Source organism: Vulpes lagopus, chromosome 3 (genome assembly GCF_018345385.1).
Source record: "Vulpes lagopus strain Blue_001 chromosome 3, ASM1834538v1, whole genome shotgun sequence".
Taxonomy (NCBI): domain Eukaryota; kingdom Metazoa; phylum Chordata; class Mammalia; order Carnivora; family Canidae; genus Vulpes; species Vulpes lagopus.
The window spans coordinates 1,123,444-1,140,464 of record NC_054826.1 but is presented as its reverse complement, the minus strand read 5'-3'; the positions used below and the strand labels follow the sequence as shown (position 1 = coordinate 1,140,464).

Sequence of the window (17,021 nt, the reverse complement as noted above, 5' to 3'; positions counted from 1 at the left end):
AGAATAACTGCAGAGGAAATGCATCTGACCATCCACTTAAAAGTTATTAAAGAGATTTAATAGTACAGCTTTCCCCCAAGGGTATTGGGAGCTATATCTTGCAGACATTTGGTATGTCGGTACAACATTTATGTCATAACTCTAAGCAATATCTTTGAAATAGTTTTAAGTCTTTAGTTTCCTTCCCATCAAAGGTATAAAAATTTAATTTCATTTTTTAGGGTAGTTTGATGCTGTATCCTTCTGGGTAAACGGCTTTTAAAAAGCAAAAGCAAGTGTGTGTGTGTGTGTGTGTGTGTGTGTGTTTAATAGAGACACAGATATAAATATTCACATGAGCTTTTTTCTTCCCAGGGGGAGTTGTTAAATCCCTGCCGATGTGATGGGTCAGTTCGGTACACGCATCAGCTGTGTCTGCTAAAGTGGATCAGTGAGAGAGGTTCCTGGACCTGCGAGCTCTGCTGTTACAGATACCATGTCATAGCCATTAAAATGAAACAACCTTGCCAGGTAAACATTTGTGACATTTTTTTTCCTCTGAAATGATTTTGCTAAACATGTGTGTGCACTTGAGTTTAGTTATTACCAAAGATATTTACATATGCTACCTAAAAACATTTTACGCAAATCAAAGATTTAGGATTTGTTGAGTTGTGCTTTGAGAAATCTGTGATATTTTTATCTGAGAAATTCTAGAAACATTTTATTCAAATGGTTTCCCTTATTAGTTTGTTGCTTTTTGATAAAATTATACTCATTTTGTTTCTAAAAGGGCAAAGTTGGTAAACCGTCCTGTAGTTCAATTGCATTAATTTTATTAATTAGAAATGCCACACAATTTATTTTACTAATAATATTTTGTTTGATTTAACATTGAAGCCCAGAATGGGATCCACTTACGGAAAATACATGCAAGTGAAGCAGGACTTTACTAGTCTGGAAACTTCAGTTGAATCTATTAGCTTTATCTGAAAACTTTTTTCACTGAAATAGGCTCTTTTTCATATGATGACATGCTTAGAAGCTTTGGCTACTTTCATCCTTTGCTACATAGTGGATGCAGAAGTATTTCCAACAGTTTCAATAAAATCACTAAAATTGTGTATATCCTTAAACTTTTTATGTATAGTCATATAAAACACAATACCCATAGCCTTACGAATGCCCTTGAAAATATAAGCTTTCTTTGTTTTTTTTCATGGTGGAGCTGATTCAGGCTCTTTGAAGAGACTGGTGGGATATAAAATTCAAAGCGTTAAGAATGACATATTAAATTAAAGCAGAATAGTGTATAATTGATAAGATCTGGTAGTGACATGGGGGTGAAGTTAAGCAGACATAAAAGAGTAGGTTCAAACCAGAGACAAAGGAGACGATGGAAGAAAGGGAAGGAAGGGGATTGAAAAGTTAGGAGGGTAAGAAAGTCATAAAATCTAGTGTTCCCTGTTTTTGTTTAAATTAACAAATGTAGTTTGCATTGAGTAATGTAAAAATAGGCGAAACCTGGTGATTTCAGAGGAGCCCGGAAGCTGAATTACTATCGCATTAATAGTTTAGATTTCATAGATTTTAATTTGTGCATCCTTCATATGGCTTGCAATTAATTTGCACCTCTGATAGTCATCATTTAAAGCATGATTAGCAGGCATGAAATGAAAATATGCATTTTTTTCAAGTTGACCGAAAGCTTATAAATAATTTGGAAAGAAGACTAACTAATGTGGATGAATGATGCTATCATGCTGGAGATAGGCACAAACCTGGCACATGTTCCCAGGACTTCTAATTGATTGAACTACTTGGGTATCAATTTATGGATCTATCACAGTTGTCTTGAAAGCAGACAGAACCACGTCCAGATAAATGATAAGAGTAGTATCACTGGATTTACAATAATTCTATGACTAGAAACATGGGGGGATGAAAAAAAGGAAGATTTGGGACTCCAGTGAAAAGCCGCATGAGGAGCACTACAGCCAGATATTCAAGAGCTCAAATGGAATACCAAGTATTTCAGACACTTATGGCAACTATATATTAACTCATGTGAGGTGATTAGTTTTGAAGTAAGCAGAAGTAGGTCCGTGATCTAATTTTAAAATAGAGAAAAAACAAAGGGCTGGGGCAAAAAGTATTGTTTACTAATTCTATAGCAAAATGAATTGATTTCTACTATGTTTTGCTTCATTCATAAAACAAACCATTCAATGTCATTTTAACAAGAGCAGTTCCCTAAAATGTGTTTTATGATATGACCAAAAAACTAAAGAAATCAAAAACAACAACAACAACAACAACAACCAAAACCCCAAAACTAACCCAGTGGGGCTAATACACTGAATTAATTTTATTATGACATAGGCAAATACGACCATGATCTGTAACGTGACCTGTTTGTGAGAGTGAAGTACAAGATAATAATTGGAAACAAAGTTGCTATTAATGTGATGATGATAGCTCAGATCATGCCCAAGAAAATAACTTTCCAGGACTATGCTAAGTGCATAAGAAGCTCAGTACTCTTAATGAGTGGAAATCAGTTACGAGGTTCCTGGAGTATGGGTTCTTCTACCCAGGAGCAATTTATTCTCAGATAAAGTTTCATTAGTTATGTGACATTTCCGTTATGGATGACCTGCAAACTGAACGCTTACTCTCATTTTTGGTTTTTCTCCCTTGCTGTTGTGAGGCCGATCAGATTTAGCATTTATCACATTGATGCTTTTATGACCTGGCAGGAGTCCATTTCTTCCTGGTGTAGGATCAAAAGGGAAGTATGTCTTGGCACTCCCGTTCACTTTCCCCATCCCTCTGCCCTAAGTATAGAGCCCTCCATAGCTGTGAGTGGGTGGTTCCTTGGATGGAGAACAGAAGAGAGAATAAATAATAATATTAATAGAGAACACTTGCTGAACACTTAAGCTGTGCCAGGCACTGTTCTAAGTGCTTTACATATGCTGATACTGATGGTTAATCTTCATAACAAACTACGAGGTGTAGGGAACAGTGTAATCACTATTTCACACAAATGGAAACTGAGGTAGGCACAGGAAAGTTGCGTAACTTCTACTAGGGATATATCCAGTCAAAGGCAAAGCCAGGATTCAAATGTAGTCGGTCTGGCTCCGAGGTCCATGCCCCATAGTAAAAACTGTTCTCAGTTGCATCATAGCCATTTCTGGGCCTATCATGGCTCGTCCTGTGCAGCACTGAGCCAGTCAGGAGCTGGTTTTAGCCAGGGTCTCCAAGATGATCTAGAGGGGCTTTGACTGTTTATTGTCGTATAACAAACTGCTCCAAATACTTAGTAGTTTAAACAGCAATCGGTTTCCATCTCTGCAGAGCCTGGGTTAATTGAGGTCAGCTGGAAGGTTCTTCTCCGTATACGATGTCCGTCTGGAACTGTAGTTATCCAGAGGTTTGACTAGATGGGAGCATCCAAGATGGCTCACTCGCATGACTTGCTCTTGGTGCTGACTGTTGGCTGGATGCTCAACTGGGGCTGTGGTTGAGGTGCCTCAGTTCTCTTTCCACGTGACTCAGATTTTTCACAATATTTTGGTTGAGTTCCAAGTACATACAGCTCTCTTAAGGCCCGATCTTGGAAGTGGCACAGTGTCATGTATGCTGCATTCTCTCGACTGAAGCAAATCACAGGGCCAGCCCACATTGAGGAGAAGGGAAAATAGATTTCACCTTTGGAATCGGTCCTTCTTTTAAAGAGAGTGGCTATCTTTAATCCACAATAGGAGATAGCTTCTAAAAATAGCTCCATCGGCCTACCCTGGTCTCTGCATTGAGTACTCGTAAGGTAGGTCAACAGACGCCACCATAACTTCCCTCCCAGGGCTCAGAAATAAAGAAAGCTTTAAAAAAAAAAAACGTATGGGAGGTTGATTTCATCGGTGATGCTTGATGCGTAGCCTCAAGCGCCTTCAGGAGTGATTACTACCCTGAGGTACCTCCGGGTGCTCAGGGGGATGTGGGGACAGAGGAGGGAAAGGAGCAGCTAACCAGGAAGCAGGAGTGTGTGTGAGGGCAACGTGCTGCAAAGAGTCCAAAACTTTAGTTTTACTTGTTTTTCTCATTGAGATTAGAGTTATTTGAGAACGTGGGTCTAAAACACCCCATTCCATCGGATTTCAGTGATGTTCAGCAACATGACCCAGTAGAAAACCGATGTATCCTCTAAACATATTTAAACCTTAATTGCTGTGTCATTAGCAGCAGGAGTTAATTAAGACATTCCAAGTAATTAACATGCATTTACCCTCCTACCTACTTGCAGGATCTATTTTATTGATTAACATATTCAAGATGGTGCACTAATAATATTTTAAGAGTAAAAGCTAGGTCTGTTTTGAATCTCATAGTATAGTATGAAGTTAGTAGAATCTAAGAATACATAAAATCAAGTTTTTCTGGAGATGTTGGTGACGTTGACTAATTAAGCTATATCCAAGCTATATTTTGAATGCTTTCAGTCCTTTTTTTTCAAGAAATATAGATGTTTGAAGAGATATCATTTATTTGGTGACATAGTGACATATTGTATGGGAAGCTTAAGACTTGTGCTAGAAGACTGAGCGCACTGCCTCAGCATAGGAGAGTACACTCTAGTTGGAAGGTGCTTGCTGTATTACCTTGCACAGCTCACTTAACTCTTTGTGCCTCGGTGTTTAAAAGTGATCTCGAAACCCAACATTGGGCTGGAACTCATGACTCTGAGATCAAGAGTCGCAGGCTCTACCCGTTGAGCCATCAGTTAACTCATCTTCAGAAGACCTTAATGGCACCTATTTCATCCATTGTTTTGAGGACTAGACGCCTAATAAATGCAAAGTGGTTGGGGTAAGGCCCAGCACATAGCAGGTGCCATTTTAACGTTGGCTCTGATGCTTATTACTTGTTCGTTCAGCTCACAGGTGGCCACGCACAGAGCAGTGCTGTTCAGCTTCTGAAGCATCATTTGTTTACACTTTGGAAATCCCCCTGCTGAGTGGGATGTGTGTGTGAGTAGGAGGAGATTGGAGAAGCCCCAGAGATCCCTGGGGGGTGATCCCAAAGAGGCTCAGACAGTTGGCAGAGCATCAGTCAGAGTGAAGAGCGGCGTCCATCAGCGTTCCTTCCTCCTCCCTTACTTAGAGCACCCAAGGAAAGGAGGGGGAAGGAACTTGCCTTGGGTGGCATTGAGAGCTGCGTGCGGGCCGTATACCTTTGCGAATATTAGGCCCCTGGACGTTTTTACTGGCCTGTAACATTTTTATCAGCCTTCCCCTTATGGCTTTTCCTTTCAACACTTACAGTGCGTTGTCGGCAACAGGTGTTCTCATAGCAGTAAGAGTGACTGCAAGGTCTCCTAGGAGGAAGAACGACCTGAGAGTGTTTTTCCTTTTTATCCATATTCTTAAAACCCTGGGGCTCACCGTGACAGTTCCAGATTAGAGAGGAAGTTGGCACCAGGCGGGTTCCTCTTGGCTAATGTTCTGGACCTCATTCGTAAAGTGTTTATAGAACCTTAGCTGCTCTAGGAACCCCGTAGTCACTGTTTTCTCTGAGTGAGGCTGTGTCGTGAACGGGGCGGCCTGCCCCCAGAAGCCATGTGTTCTCACGATACAGCCGATACACCAGAAGGCAGCAAGTTGTCATAGAAAATCGACTGTGATTTTGAAAACGTAATACGAAAACATCAGAGCATGAACTTTATCTGTAATGCTTGCTGTCATTTGAGATACTTCAAGGCATTTGCCTTTTATGGCTTAAAAATGTCCACACACATACAATCTGGCTGGTGTGGTGAGCCGCCCCTCTCCCCTCTCCTCCTTTTCCCTAACTGTTGCTCTTACTGACATTCTCTGTAGGCTTGCTGGGGAGAAGCTTTTCATTACCATGCCTGAACAACTGAGAAACAGCATTAAAATGGAATATTTAAATGCATATGTTGGCATATTTTATAGGTAATTTAAAATGTCAAAATAAACAAAGAACACATCATGAGGCAATTTGCTCGCCTTTGAAATTATTTTTGTTTCATTTGCTTACTAATTCTCAAAACACATGAATCTTCATTTTACTCACTAGAACAGATTAATGGTTCTCTGCTGAATAAAATATGTAAATTACACCTTGTGTACTACGTGCTACTTCTAAGCCATCTTATTTACTGTATAGGCCACATGTACAGGGATTTTACAATTTGTCTCAAGGCCAGACTATTCTGAGATGACAGTAAAAGGAGATGGAGTCCATTTAGGCATCATGTGAGGGTGTCGGCCTCTACCTTTTATCGAAAGAGGATTGGGGATGGTGTTGCCCAGATGGGTGATGCTCTCCAGAACTGTCTTCCACATGCATCTGCTTTTCTACAACCTTACCTTTTCTTAAGTGTATTTCCATTTTGATACCTTTCTCTTCTTTACTCCACCCAGTTACCTGTAGAAGAAAGAAACTCGACCCCCACTGGGATAGGACTGGGCAGACTTTTTGGTCAAAGCAAGTTACGGTGGCAAGAAAATTTGGTAGTGGTTGTGTAGAGGAACCTTGCTGTGGCTACAGAATGTCTTCGCTTGATGACATTTATCTTGTTATATAGACTAGAGGTCAGCGAATCTGTTTTTTGTTTTGTTTTATTTTTTAGCAAATCTGTTCTATCAAGGGCCAGAGAGTAAATATTTTAGGCTTCGAGGGCCTAAAATACTATAGTTACTGGCCTCGCATGAAAGCAATCATACACCTTGTATGAAGGAATGAGTGTGTCTGTGTTCCAGTTGGTCTTCACTTAGTAGACCCTGAAGTTTGCATTTTGTATAACCTAACGTGTCAGGAAATTATATCCTCCCTCTGTCTCCTCCCATTTAACCCCAACCGTTTAAAATCTAAAACTCGTGGGCAACACAAAATGAGGTGGTGAGCTGGATTGGGCCAACGTGGATTTGGCAATAGCTTGCCAACCCCTGATTTAAACAAATTGAGGGGCAGCCTGGGTGGCTCAGCTGTTTAGTGCTGCCTACAGCCCAGGGCCTGATCCTGGAGTCCCGGGATTGAGTCCCACGTCGGGCTCCCTGCATGGAGCCTGCTTCTCCCTCTGTTTGTGTCTCTGCCTCTCTCTCTCTCCCTCCCTCTCTCTCTCTTTCAAGAATAATAAATAAAATCTTTTTAAAAAATTAACAAATTGAGTATTGATATGGACTTAGGTGCCTTCTGACCTCTTAGGAAATGAAATGGGTGAAGTTTTCCAAGATTTTATGTGTTTCTTTGTAATTTCTAGTGAAATCATCATAAACCTATCTCATTTAGAAAATGGTGATACGATAGCTCCGTAACAAAATGCTATGACCTTCTTCCAAACTGTTTCTTGGTTGTATCAGACTCAAATCCTCCATTCCCAGGAGCAGCTTTAGTTAAGTTAGAAGCAGAAGACAGAGACATCCCAGAATTAGCCCCTTGCATCCCTGGAATAGGCCACCTTCTTATCTCCTTAAGTTGTAGAATGCATTTTAGAGTATTCGTGATCCATTCCTAAAGCAAGTCCTCCCAGGCTGTCTGCAACTCAACAGGTATGCTCAGAATACCCCCTTTTGAATGTCTTAAGATGATATTTAGTTTGATTGGGGTTTCCAAGCTTACCTTCTGGGAGGGCAAGCTTATCAGTGAGTGGGAAGAGTTTTAGAACAAATTCCGTAACACAGTTCGACACAGCTTGGGAAAACTGCTCTTTCTTGGTCACTCTGTGGTCATTCAGTGAATACTTGTGGAATGAATGCATGAATGAATGAATGAGTAAGTGAGCATCTTGTAAGACAAGCAGAACCATGGGGTCATGTTCATATTTGTGCAGTGAGAATATGTCTTAAGGAAAATGAGTTGTGTTCATTGCTCACACATCAACCATCTACTGGCTGTTAGTTCCCAACTTGTTCTTAAATTGCTCTTCTAATAATTCTGTTTTCAGTGTGCTTGGGCAAGTATGTTCAGTTCTTCAGACCACTGGAGAAAGTCTTAAGAGTAATAGAAGGATCTATTTTTAAAAACCTAAAATTAAAAAAAAAAAAAAAGTTCCAGAGAGACATGTCTGCTCTTTTCACAAAATCAAATGTCATGAAAAAAGACTCTGTGAATGTGAAATTACCCATGTGTGACACACTTGCTTTCTTGAGGTTGTCACTGGTTGAAGGATTTCTTCTAGGGTTTGTTCAGAGAATTTAAAAAATTTGTTGGAAATTTTGCTGTATGATCATAGGTATAGGATGTCTGTAAGAATGTCTATTGGGTATAGCTTTTTTGGTGTGGAATCTGTCACCAGATTGAAAACAAGGTGTCTTTTTTTCTTTTTTTTTTTTTGACAGATTGTACAGTTGTAACATAACTTCAAAAGTGCTTTTCCACTGGTGATGACAATACTCCAGCACAGGGAGATGTAGCAAGAGAACAGACTATTTCTTCCTTGCTCATTTCCTGCTTGGCATGTGGCTTTGCTGTGATGTGACTGATAAAGTCAACTTCCTTCTATTTTTGGGCCTTGTAAGAGGAGAATGTGGTGCAACTGAGGGCAAAGCGAGTGTGCCTCTGACCCTTGAGGGCAGTAGGGAGTGGGCCCACAGGAGATGGTCACCTACAATTACAAGTAAATGGATGCTGGACTCAGAGGTGTTTCCAGGAAAAACTGCACTGTGGCTTGTGCCTTCTGTATCCTTGAATATTTGACAGGATCTTCCCTGTGAGCATAATTTCTAATTCAACAGCTGTTCTACATGATTTAGCTGAACAAAGTCCCATGTAAGTACGGGCAGACGACCTCAGCAGGAAGCAGTCACGTGGGAAGACAGGACAGAAACCTGGAAGCATTTCTCTGTAGGCAACGTCAATAAGAAAATTTACTGAGGAGACATTTCCTATTCCATCCTTCCTTTTAGGGATACTTTGCTCCAGAAACTCCTGTCTAAAGACCTGCTTTCTCTCTCTAGTTTTTATCTCTTCAAGACCGTTCACCTTGATAACACTTGGGCAGTGTATCCTTATCCTTCTCTTAGTAATCCTTCTCTTAATGTGCCTTTTGGTTTTGTTTCTCATTTTGGTATGCTAATTATGTGCAAGTGGCCAAAGCTTAATTCGGGCGCAGGGGGGCCTCCCCTATGCGTCTAGCTCTTATTCCAGGAACCCTCAGGCACTCCTTTGTTATATATGGACTTGCACTTGTGCCATGACACTCATTTGGGTCATGACTCTGAGTTACATTATAGTTCAAATAAACAAGGAACTATTTCAAGATATTTATACAGGCTCGCCTTGGTTTGTTCAGCCTGTTAAAAAAAGATTTTTAGGAATGATAACATTTCTCGCCAGTATCAGGGAATCTTACTTATATTCTTGTGAGAGAATATTCCAGAAACCATAGAAAATACTTTTGCTCTTTCCTCTCCCCCCCCTACCTCCCCAGTATCAACTTTTTCTATGTTACATTTGCATTTTTTTTGCATAAATATGTATGTAAGAGGAATCTCTATTTAGTTTAAAGAGAAAATAAAAGTTTATAGTGGAATAGAACACAGCATGAGATTTACTAGGAATATATTCAGTGTTCAGTAAATATTTATTTTATACTCATTCCATCTTTTTCTTCCTTTTCTTGACAACATCTTCCCCTTATTTATTTATTTATTTTTTTTAGTGGGAACAAGTAGATGGGGGTTTTCCAGTCCTTTTAGAGAGGAAAGATTATTGATCCTTACTCACATTGTTTCTTCTAGGACCAAGCATGCCCAAGCTCATATCTGGAAATTGAAAAAAAATCTTGAACGTAAAATCACCTTTTTCATCCCTTCTGACACTGTGTTCCTTTACCTCTCGCGGTGGAGTCTCAGTCCTACTCCTATAGTTTCTATTGAATTCATTTTCAGATCTAGACAAGACTTCTCAGCAATTTGAGAAGTAGTATAGAGAGGTGAAAAAATGCTAAGCCAACAAGATTATCAGTAATCGTGCCAGAATTTGTTGGGTAGCTTTGGAAGAAGACATATGATTCTTAGACTATGGAGGCAAAGACTCTTGGGTATTGAAAACTGTTTGAGTAATTTGGTGAAACATGTAACAATGGGTGACTCATCTCCCTACCTCCTGCCTGCCTCTTCTCTCTGGTCTGCACCCTACTGTTGTTACAGAAAAGGAAATTTGAGTTGGAAATATGCTACTTTCATTCTGGACATGATTAAGCTCTACGACAGCAAACTTTAGAGGGAAAACAACCATTCCTTGAGTTGCTTGTAGGGAAAATTTCACTGCTAAGTGGTGATGGATACATGGAGATTATTAATACAATAGGGCACAGCGATGGATTAATATGTGTTTATTTTTGGCCTAAAAGATGATTTTCAGAGGTTAGCCTAAAAACACTTCATCTTTGTTATTTTCTACTGAAAATTACACAATCAATACTTTTCTGTTGATCATTTTTTCACTCATTCAACAAATTGACCACTGTTATGTAGCAGGCACTGTTCTAGGCCCTAGAGCTACACAGTTAGGTAAACCTCTGCTTCTTATTTTAAACCCTTGATGGTGAGGGACAGACTGTAAACAAGTAAGCATATAGAATTTGAAAACTAGGTAATTATAGATCATGTTAATACTTCTCCTGGAAATAAACTTCTCCTGTGGTTAAAACAGGACATGCTAGAATGAGCCATGTGGTACTGGATTAGAGTTGGAGACATTAGTATAAATTCATGTTTTGCTTAAGATAGGTACAAATATTAATAGATATGTGCTTAGGCATGGGTTAGTACGCACACATCCATTTCCCAGCTCTGTCTGGTGAAAGGGCCTAACGGTAGTGACACTCCAGTAATAGTCAACTCACCTGGCACCAGACCTTGATTTCTAATACCATTTTCCAATAAAGGGAACCAGTCACATACAAAATGCTGTTCTTACCCAAGATGAGGCTGGAGTATCTTGTACCAGAAAGTAAAGAAGTGCTCAGAACAAAAGGGTGGAGGCATAACAAGGCAACTTAAAAGCCAACCTGAAATGGCTAAATCTGGAACACTTTGAAGCAATGACATAAATAATGTAGTATTGGATTATAACTCAAACTGTAACATTAACATGCACGAGTGCATAGATGTAAAACATGATTGAATGAGTGAGGGAGAAGAGACAAATCTCCTTAACTGAAGAATTCCAAATATATATATATATATATATATTTTTTCATATCATACAACAGAGTTGTGCTCCAGGAGTTCCACTCTCCTGAGTGTGGGATGTACTTAGTGACTTGTTTCCCAAGAATAGGTGACAAGGTGGAAGGAGGCAGGGGAGTGGCCTTCCAATAGAAAAGCCTGGCAAATACTACAAATTAGCCAGGTAATCAAGTTTAACATTTTCCATGGTAAGTCATATTCATAACATAACATCTTGTTACGATGAGATGAGACTACTTAACCTCTATGGTCTTCTTCTCAAATACCTGACCAAGGCTCTTCCACACTGTGAAGGAAAAGCAAGGAAAGTCTGAGAAACTGTCACAGACCAGAGGGAGCTAAAGAAATATGATGACTAAATGTAATGTTGTGGTATCCTGGATGGGCAGCTAGAACAAAAAAAAAGGACACTGGAGAAGAACTAGTGCAATCCTAGGAAAGTGGGGAGCTTGTCAGTTAATAGTAACGCACCAGTGTTAGCGTCTTCGTTGTGACAAATGTATCATAGTAATGTAAGATGCTGACACTGAGGGAAACTGTGTGCAGGGTACGTGAGAACTCTCTATGCTATCTTAGTAACTTTAACGTAGCCTAAAAATACTCCAAAATCCATTTTATTAGAAAAAAGATTATGGGGATGTCTAAGTCTATCCAGGTGTAGTAGAAGGGGTCAAGAAAGTCTTTCTGAGGAGGTGACATCTGAGCTTAGACCTAAAGGTTGATGATAATCCCACCTTTGAAAAACTTTTTGAAGAGCGTGCTGAAGGGGAAAGCGGCTAAAGCAAAGATTCAAGAGAGTAGGAAAGAGCTCGGTGTGTTCTCTGAGGGAATGAAAAGAGGACCATGACTGAGGAGGAGCAAGTGATGCCATTGGGGAAGTAGAGGTGCACCTCACCATGCAGGCTTTCATGAGAAATTCATATTTCATTCTAAGAGCAAGGGGAAGACATTGGAAAGTCTCAGGCAGAGGAATAATCTAGCAGTAATAATAGATGTCTTTGATTGCTTTGTGGAGATTGGATTGGAGAGAGGATGGGCTGAGGCAGGAATGCTGCTAGAAGGCTTCCTTGGCGAGTAGATGGGAAGGACCTGACAGTAGGTCATGATGGCGGCAGAGATGAGGGAAAGTGGATCCATTTGAAAGATGTTTGAAAGTTGAAGCAATAGGTGCTTTAATTTCTTTTTTTTTGTAATTTATTTGATAACAGAATATCTGGATCGACTTGGCCTTAACTTGCCACCTGTTAAGGCCAATATTCACATGTTTTGCCATAGACATATTATGGTTAGTTAATATGATGTTGGCCTAGACCTTGCTGAGGATGTGGGATGTTCCATTTATGTTGAAAATGTACCATATCACATTTTAAGAATCTGGACAGTTCTAAATTCCAAAACATACATGGCCCAAAGTACTTCGGGGAGGGGATTTTGGCCCAATACATGATCCGTCCAGGAGAATGTTCCATGTACTTCTGAAAGGAAAGCCCAGTCTGCTGTGGTTGAGTGGTGTGCTTTATAAACGTGTGCTTGGTGTAGTTGATTGATAGTATTGTTCAAGGCTCCTATCTTCGGTTGATCTTCTGTCTGGTTGAAAGTGGGGTATTGAAATCTCCAACTATTATTATCCCTCCTGTCAGTTTCTGCTTTTTGTATTTTAGGGCTCTGTTATTAGAAGCAAATATGTTTAGGAGTTTTATATCTTCTTGAGGGACTGACTGTTTTATGATGACAAAATGTCCTTTGTCTCTAGTAACAGTTTCTATCTTAAAGTTGTTTTGTCTGATATTGTGGTAACAACCACTAGAGTGGTATAGCCACTCCCGCTCTCTTTGGTTACTGCTTGGATATATACCCTCTTTCATCCTTTTACTTTCACCCTATTTGGTCTTTGAACCTAAAGTGTATCCTTGCAGACAGCACATATATAGCTGGATTGCTGGCGGCTAAGGGAACCTGGACCTGCTTATGATTATTCCTGGAACCGAGCCTTATGAAAATCAATAAATATTGTTGAGCTAGCTTCCTTGTGAAGTTATCAATTTAGGGAGAGTCTGTGATTCCTCAATCATGGTGATTATGTGCTGAATGAGATTATGTGTTTCAAATCCCTAATCAAATAATCCGTTAACCCGTGTATTTGTACAGTTGTCCTCTCCCATAATCATGAAGGAACTGTGTGATTTTTCATTATCTTCCTTTTCCCCAGTCACCTGAGACTTGATGTGGGTAATTGAGGAGTGGTGGGTCTCTGTGTTTTCCAATAAGTAGGAGATGGTTATTGCCATTCATAAATATTCAGCTGCTTCTTCCAGCTCTCCAGAGAGCCTCCTGAGTATGAGTATGTTGACAAATTAGCTTTTGTAACTTAAGCCCATACTTTAAAAAATTTGTTACACATCTTCCGGAGGGGTTCAGATTATATGAGGGTCAGTGTGATATAAAGAGAAAAAAGCATGGATTTCAGCAATATGCAGACCAGGGCCCAAATTTTAGCCCAACCACTCACACAGCTGTGTGGCCGGCAGTGATGCCATATGTATTAATTTTATCAGGTTGTTGGGAATCAAGAAACATTTTCAGAATTCTTGGCATGTGATGGTGCCTTACTAATCCCCGACTTCTAACCTTGTTAGAACAAGAGCTGGAACACAGAGAATTCTGCCATATTTTGTATTTGTTGTTTATTCATTCTCTAAATAATACAACAAATATTTACTAACTGACAGGGAGTCTTCCAGTGGCTGGGGATGAACAAAACAGGAAACAAAAGAGAGAAAATCCCTGCCTTCAGAAAGCATACAATCCAGAAAGGGATAAATACATAAATTCCAACTAAAATAATCAGCAAATTAATTGGTGGTGAGTCCTAAGGAAAAAAATGTTGGGCAAAGAAGGAGAGATATTAAATCCTCGGAAAGGGTGGTTAAATTTTTAGGTAGGTGGGTCAAAGAATGCTTACCAATCCATGATCTTTGACTTTGATTCTCAGAATTTTTAAATTTATGTCTTTCTAGAAATAGGGTATGCTAGTGAATATTCACTGTGACTAGTTCTCCTGCTGAAACACATTTCATTCTCGGTTTTAGCTTTCTATGAACTGGAAAGGTTGTTATTTATAGCCTATAGTTTTATGATTTGCATCAATATATTAAAAGCCTTGATAGTGGTCAGTTTCCTTAATCCATTGTAATATCCAGGTTATTATGGTAAAGATTCAATACATTGGTTTTAGAAGCAAGGAAAAAGTACAATCAGATAGATATTAAGAGAAGAAGAATAGTGAAGCTGTATTTTAGAGTCACAGATGCTCAATTTGTTCTTCCTGAGTTATTCACTATTCAATCTACAGAATTATCAAGGGGTTAAGATTTTACAATAAAACCCAAGACTTATGAGAAATCCAAATTATTTTGGATTACAATTATTTTTTAAAAGTAATCTCTATGCCCAGCATGAGGCTTGAACTCACAGCCCTGACATCTAGAGTCATATGTTTCACCGAATGAACCAGACAGGCACCCCTGGATTATAATTATTTCTAATAATGACTTTTATAAGTATAGTGATAATAAAACAAGTAAAAAGTGAATATCGGGCTGATTTTCTCCTGGTTTTGAAAAACATACAGTTTCTGAGGTGGATTGTTTTGAAGAGAAGCTCCATCATCTCATTAAATGTCATCTAGAAAACTTAGCTATTTGGAGAATGAATGTTTGAGGCTGTGACTTTCAAGGTAACATGATTGGGAGATACTAGACGTGACTTGCCCACTACGAAGGTCATACATTGACTTGAAGACGGGAAATGACTTTTTATGTTGCTTCTGGAGCTACGGAAACTGACATCTAGGCTTGGAATAAATGGTTTCCATTAATCAGTGCAGTGGGATGCTGGGCAGCCCATCTTTTTAAATCTCTGCCATCGACAGAGAATATGAATATAAAGAAGTTTTGAAGGGTGAACACTCCTTCCTTCTCTTCAGAAAACTTTTAATAATATGAAGACATTTTCTTTGAGCTTGTGGTACTTAGTCAACCAAAATGGAATAATCAGTTCCCCACATTTGATGGGAAGTGTCATCCAGAACTTACAACCCTTGGCTTTCAGAGGCCATAAGCAAAGTGGGTTATGAAGAATCCTTTATTCAGGAGAAAAGTGATGGTCATTTCATGGGGAGTTAAGATTTATAGTTAAATGTCAGAAGAGCTTCACTATGCAACTCCGCCCTCTAGTGTTTCCTGTTAACTCCAGTTGTGTTCTTGAAATGTGTCTCACGGTGCACAGAATTCCATCACATTTGAGGTGTTTCCCTACGTTTCCCATCTTGTTTGAAAATAAATTTGGCCCAGGTGCCATTTACTTAAAAGGCTTTGACATCTGTTTTGGTTCACCTGATTTGTCTCAAAAATTGTGCCCATTTTTCTATTTGATTCTATTTGATTAAATCAAACATTTCTGTTTTCTTTCTTTTTTCTTTCTTTCTTTCTTTCTTTCTTTCTTTCTTTCTTTCTTTCTTTCTTTCTTTCTTTCTCTTTATTTTTCTTTCTTTTTTTGTATTTTGCAATTTGGAGAAGTTAAATTTTACTCTGTTCAAAGATTTTGCACAACCACTTTTTAAATAGTTTAAGACTATGAAGTATGTGAACTCAAGCAGAATGTTAAATCCATTAAAAGTGATTTTAGGGATCCCTGGGTGGCGCAGCGGTTTGGCGCCTGCCTTTGGCCCAGGGCGCGATCCTGGAGATCCGGGATCGAATCCCACGTCGGGCTCCCGGTGCATGGAGCCTGCTTCTCCCTCTGCCTGTGTCTCTGCCTCTCTCTCTCTCTCTCTCTGTGACTATCATAAATAAATAAAAATTAAAAAAAAAAAAAAAAAAAAAAAAAAAAAAAAAAAATAAAAGTGATTTTAGTGGGGGCACCTGGGTGGCTCAGTCAGTTAAGCGTCAGCCTTCGGCTCAGGTCATGATCCCAGAGATCTGGGATCAAGCCCCACTGGGTTCCACTTCGACTCAGTGGATGACTCTGCTTCTCCCTCTGCCTCTGCTCTCCACCCCCGCAAATAAATCAATAAAATCTTAAGAAAACAACCACAAAGTGATTTAGGGGAGTGCATACACATTTTGATTGCTCATTGAGTATCTGTGCACAAGTTTATTTATTTATTTTTAATTTATTTTTTATTGGTGTTCAATTTGCCAACATATAGAATAACACCCAGTGCTCATCCCGTCAAGTGCCCCCCTCAGTGCCCATCATCCATTCACCCCCACACCCCGCCCTCCTCCCCTTCCACCACCCCTAGTTCGTTTCCCAGAATTAGGAGTCTCTCATGCTCTGTCTCCCTTTCTGATATTTCCCAGTCATTTTTTCTCCTTTTCCCTTTATTCCCTTTCACTTTTTTTTATATTCCCCAAATGAATGAGACAATATAATGTTTGTCCTTCTCCAACTGACTTATTTCACTCAGCATCATACCCTCCAGTTCCATCCACGTTGAAGCAAATGGTGGGTATTTGTTGTTTCTAATGGCTGAGGAATATTCCATTGTACACATAGACCACATCTTCTTTATCCATCATCTTTTGATGGACACCGAGGCTCCTTCCACAGTTTGGCTACTGTGGACATTGCTGCTAGAAACATCGGGGTGCAGGTGTCCCGGCGTTTCATTGCATCTGTATCTTTGGGGTAAATCCCCAGCAGTGTGCACAAGCTTAAATAGAAGATAATTATACCACCTATTTGGTCTCTGCCAAAATATTTGCAATATTCATGATTAAGTATATTAGATATTTTTGTCAGCAAGACAAAAAATCC

At 39.5% G+C, this 17,021-nt stretch overlaps 1 protein-coding gene across 1 annotated transcript in view; it reads left to right on the top strand.

Annotated features, from left to right (window-relative positions):
• Window positions 1-17,021, top strand: part of MARCHF11 (membrane associated ring-CH-type finger 11) — a 106,655-nt gene that overhangs the window by 13,212 nt on the left and 76,422 nt on the right. The window contains exon 4 of the mRNA XM_041747405.1: window positions 355-510. Within this exon, the coding sequence (XP_041603339.1) occupies window positions 355-510 (156 nt within the window). The remainder of the gene's footprint in view (window positions 1-354; window positions 511-17,021) is intronic.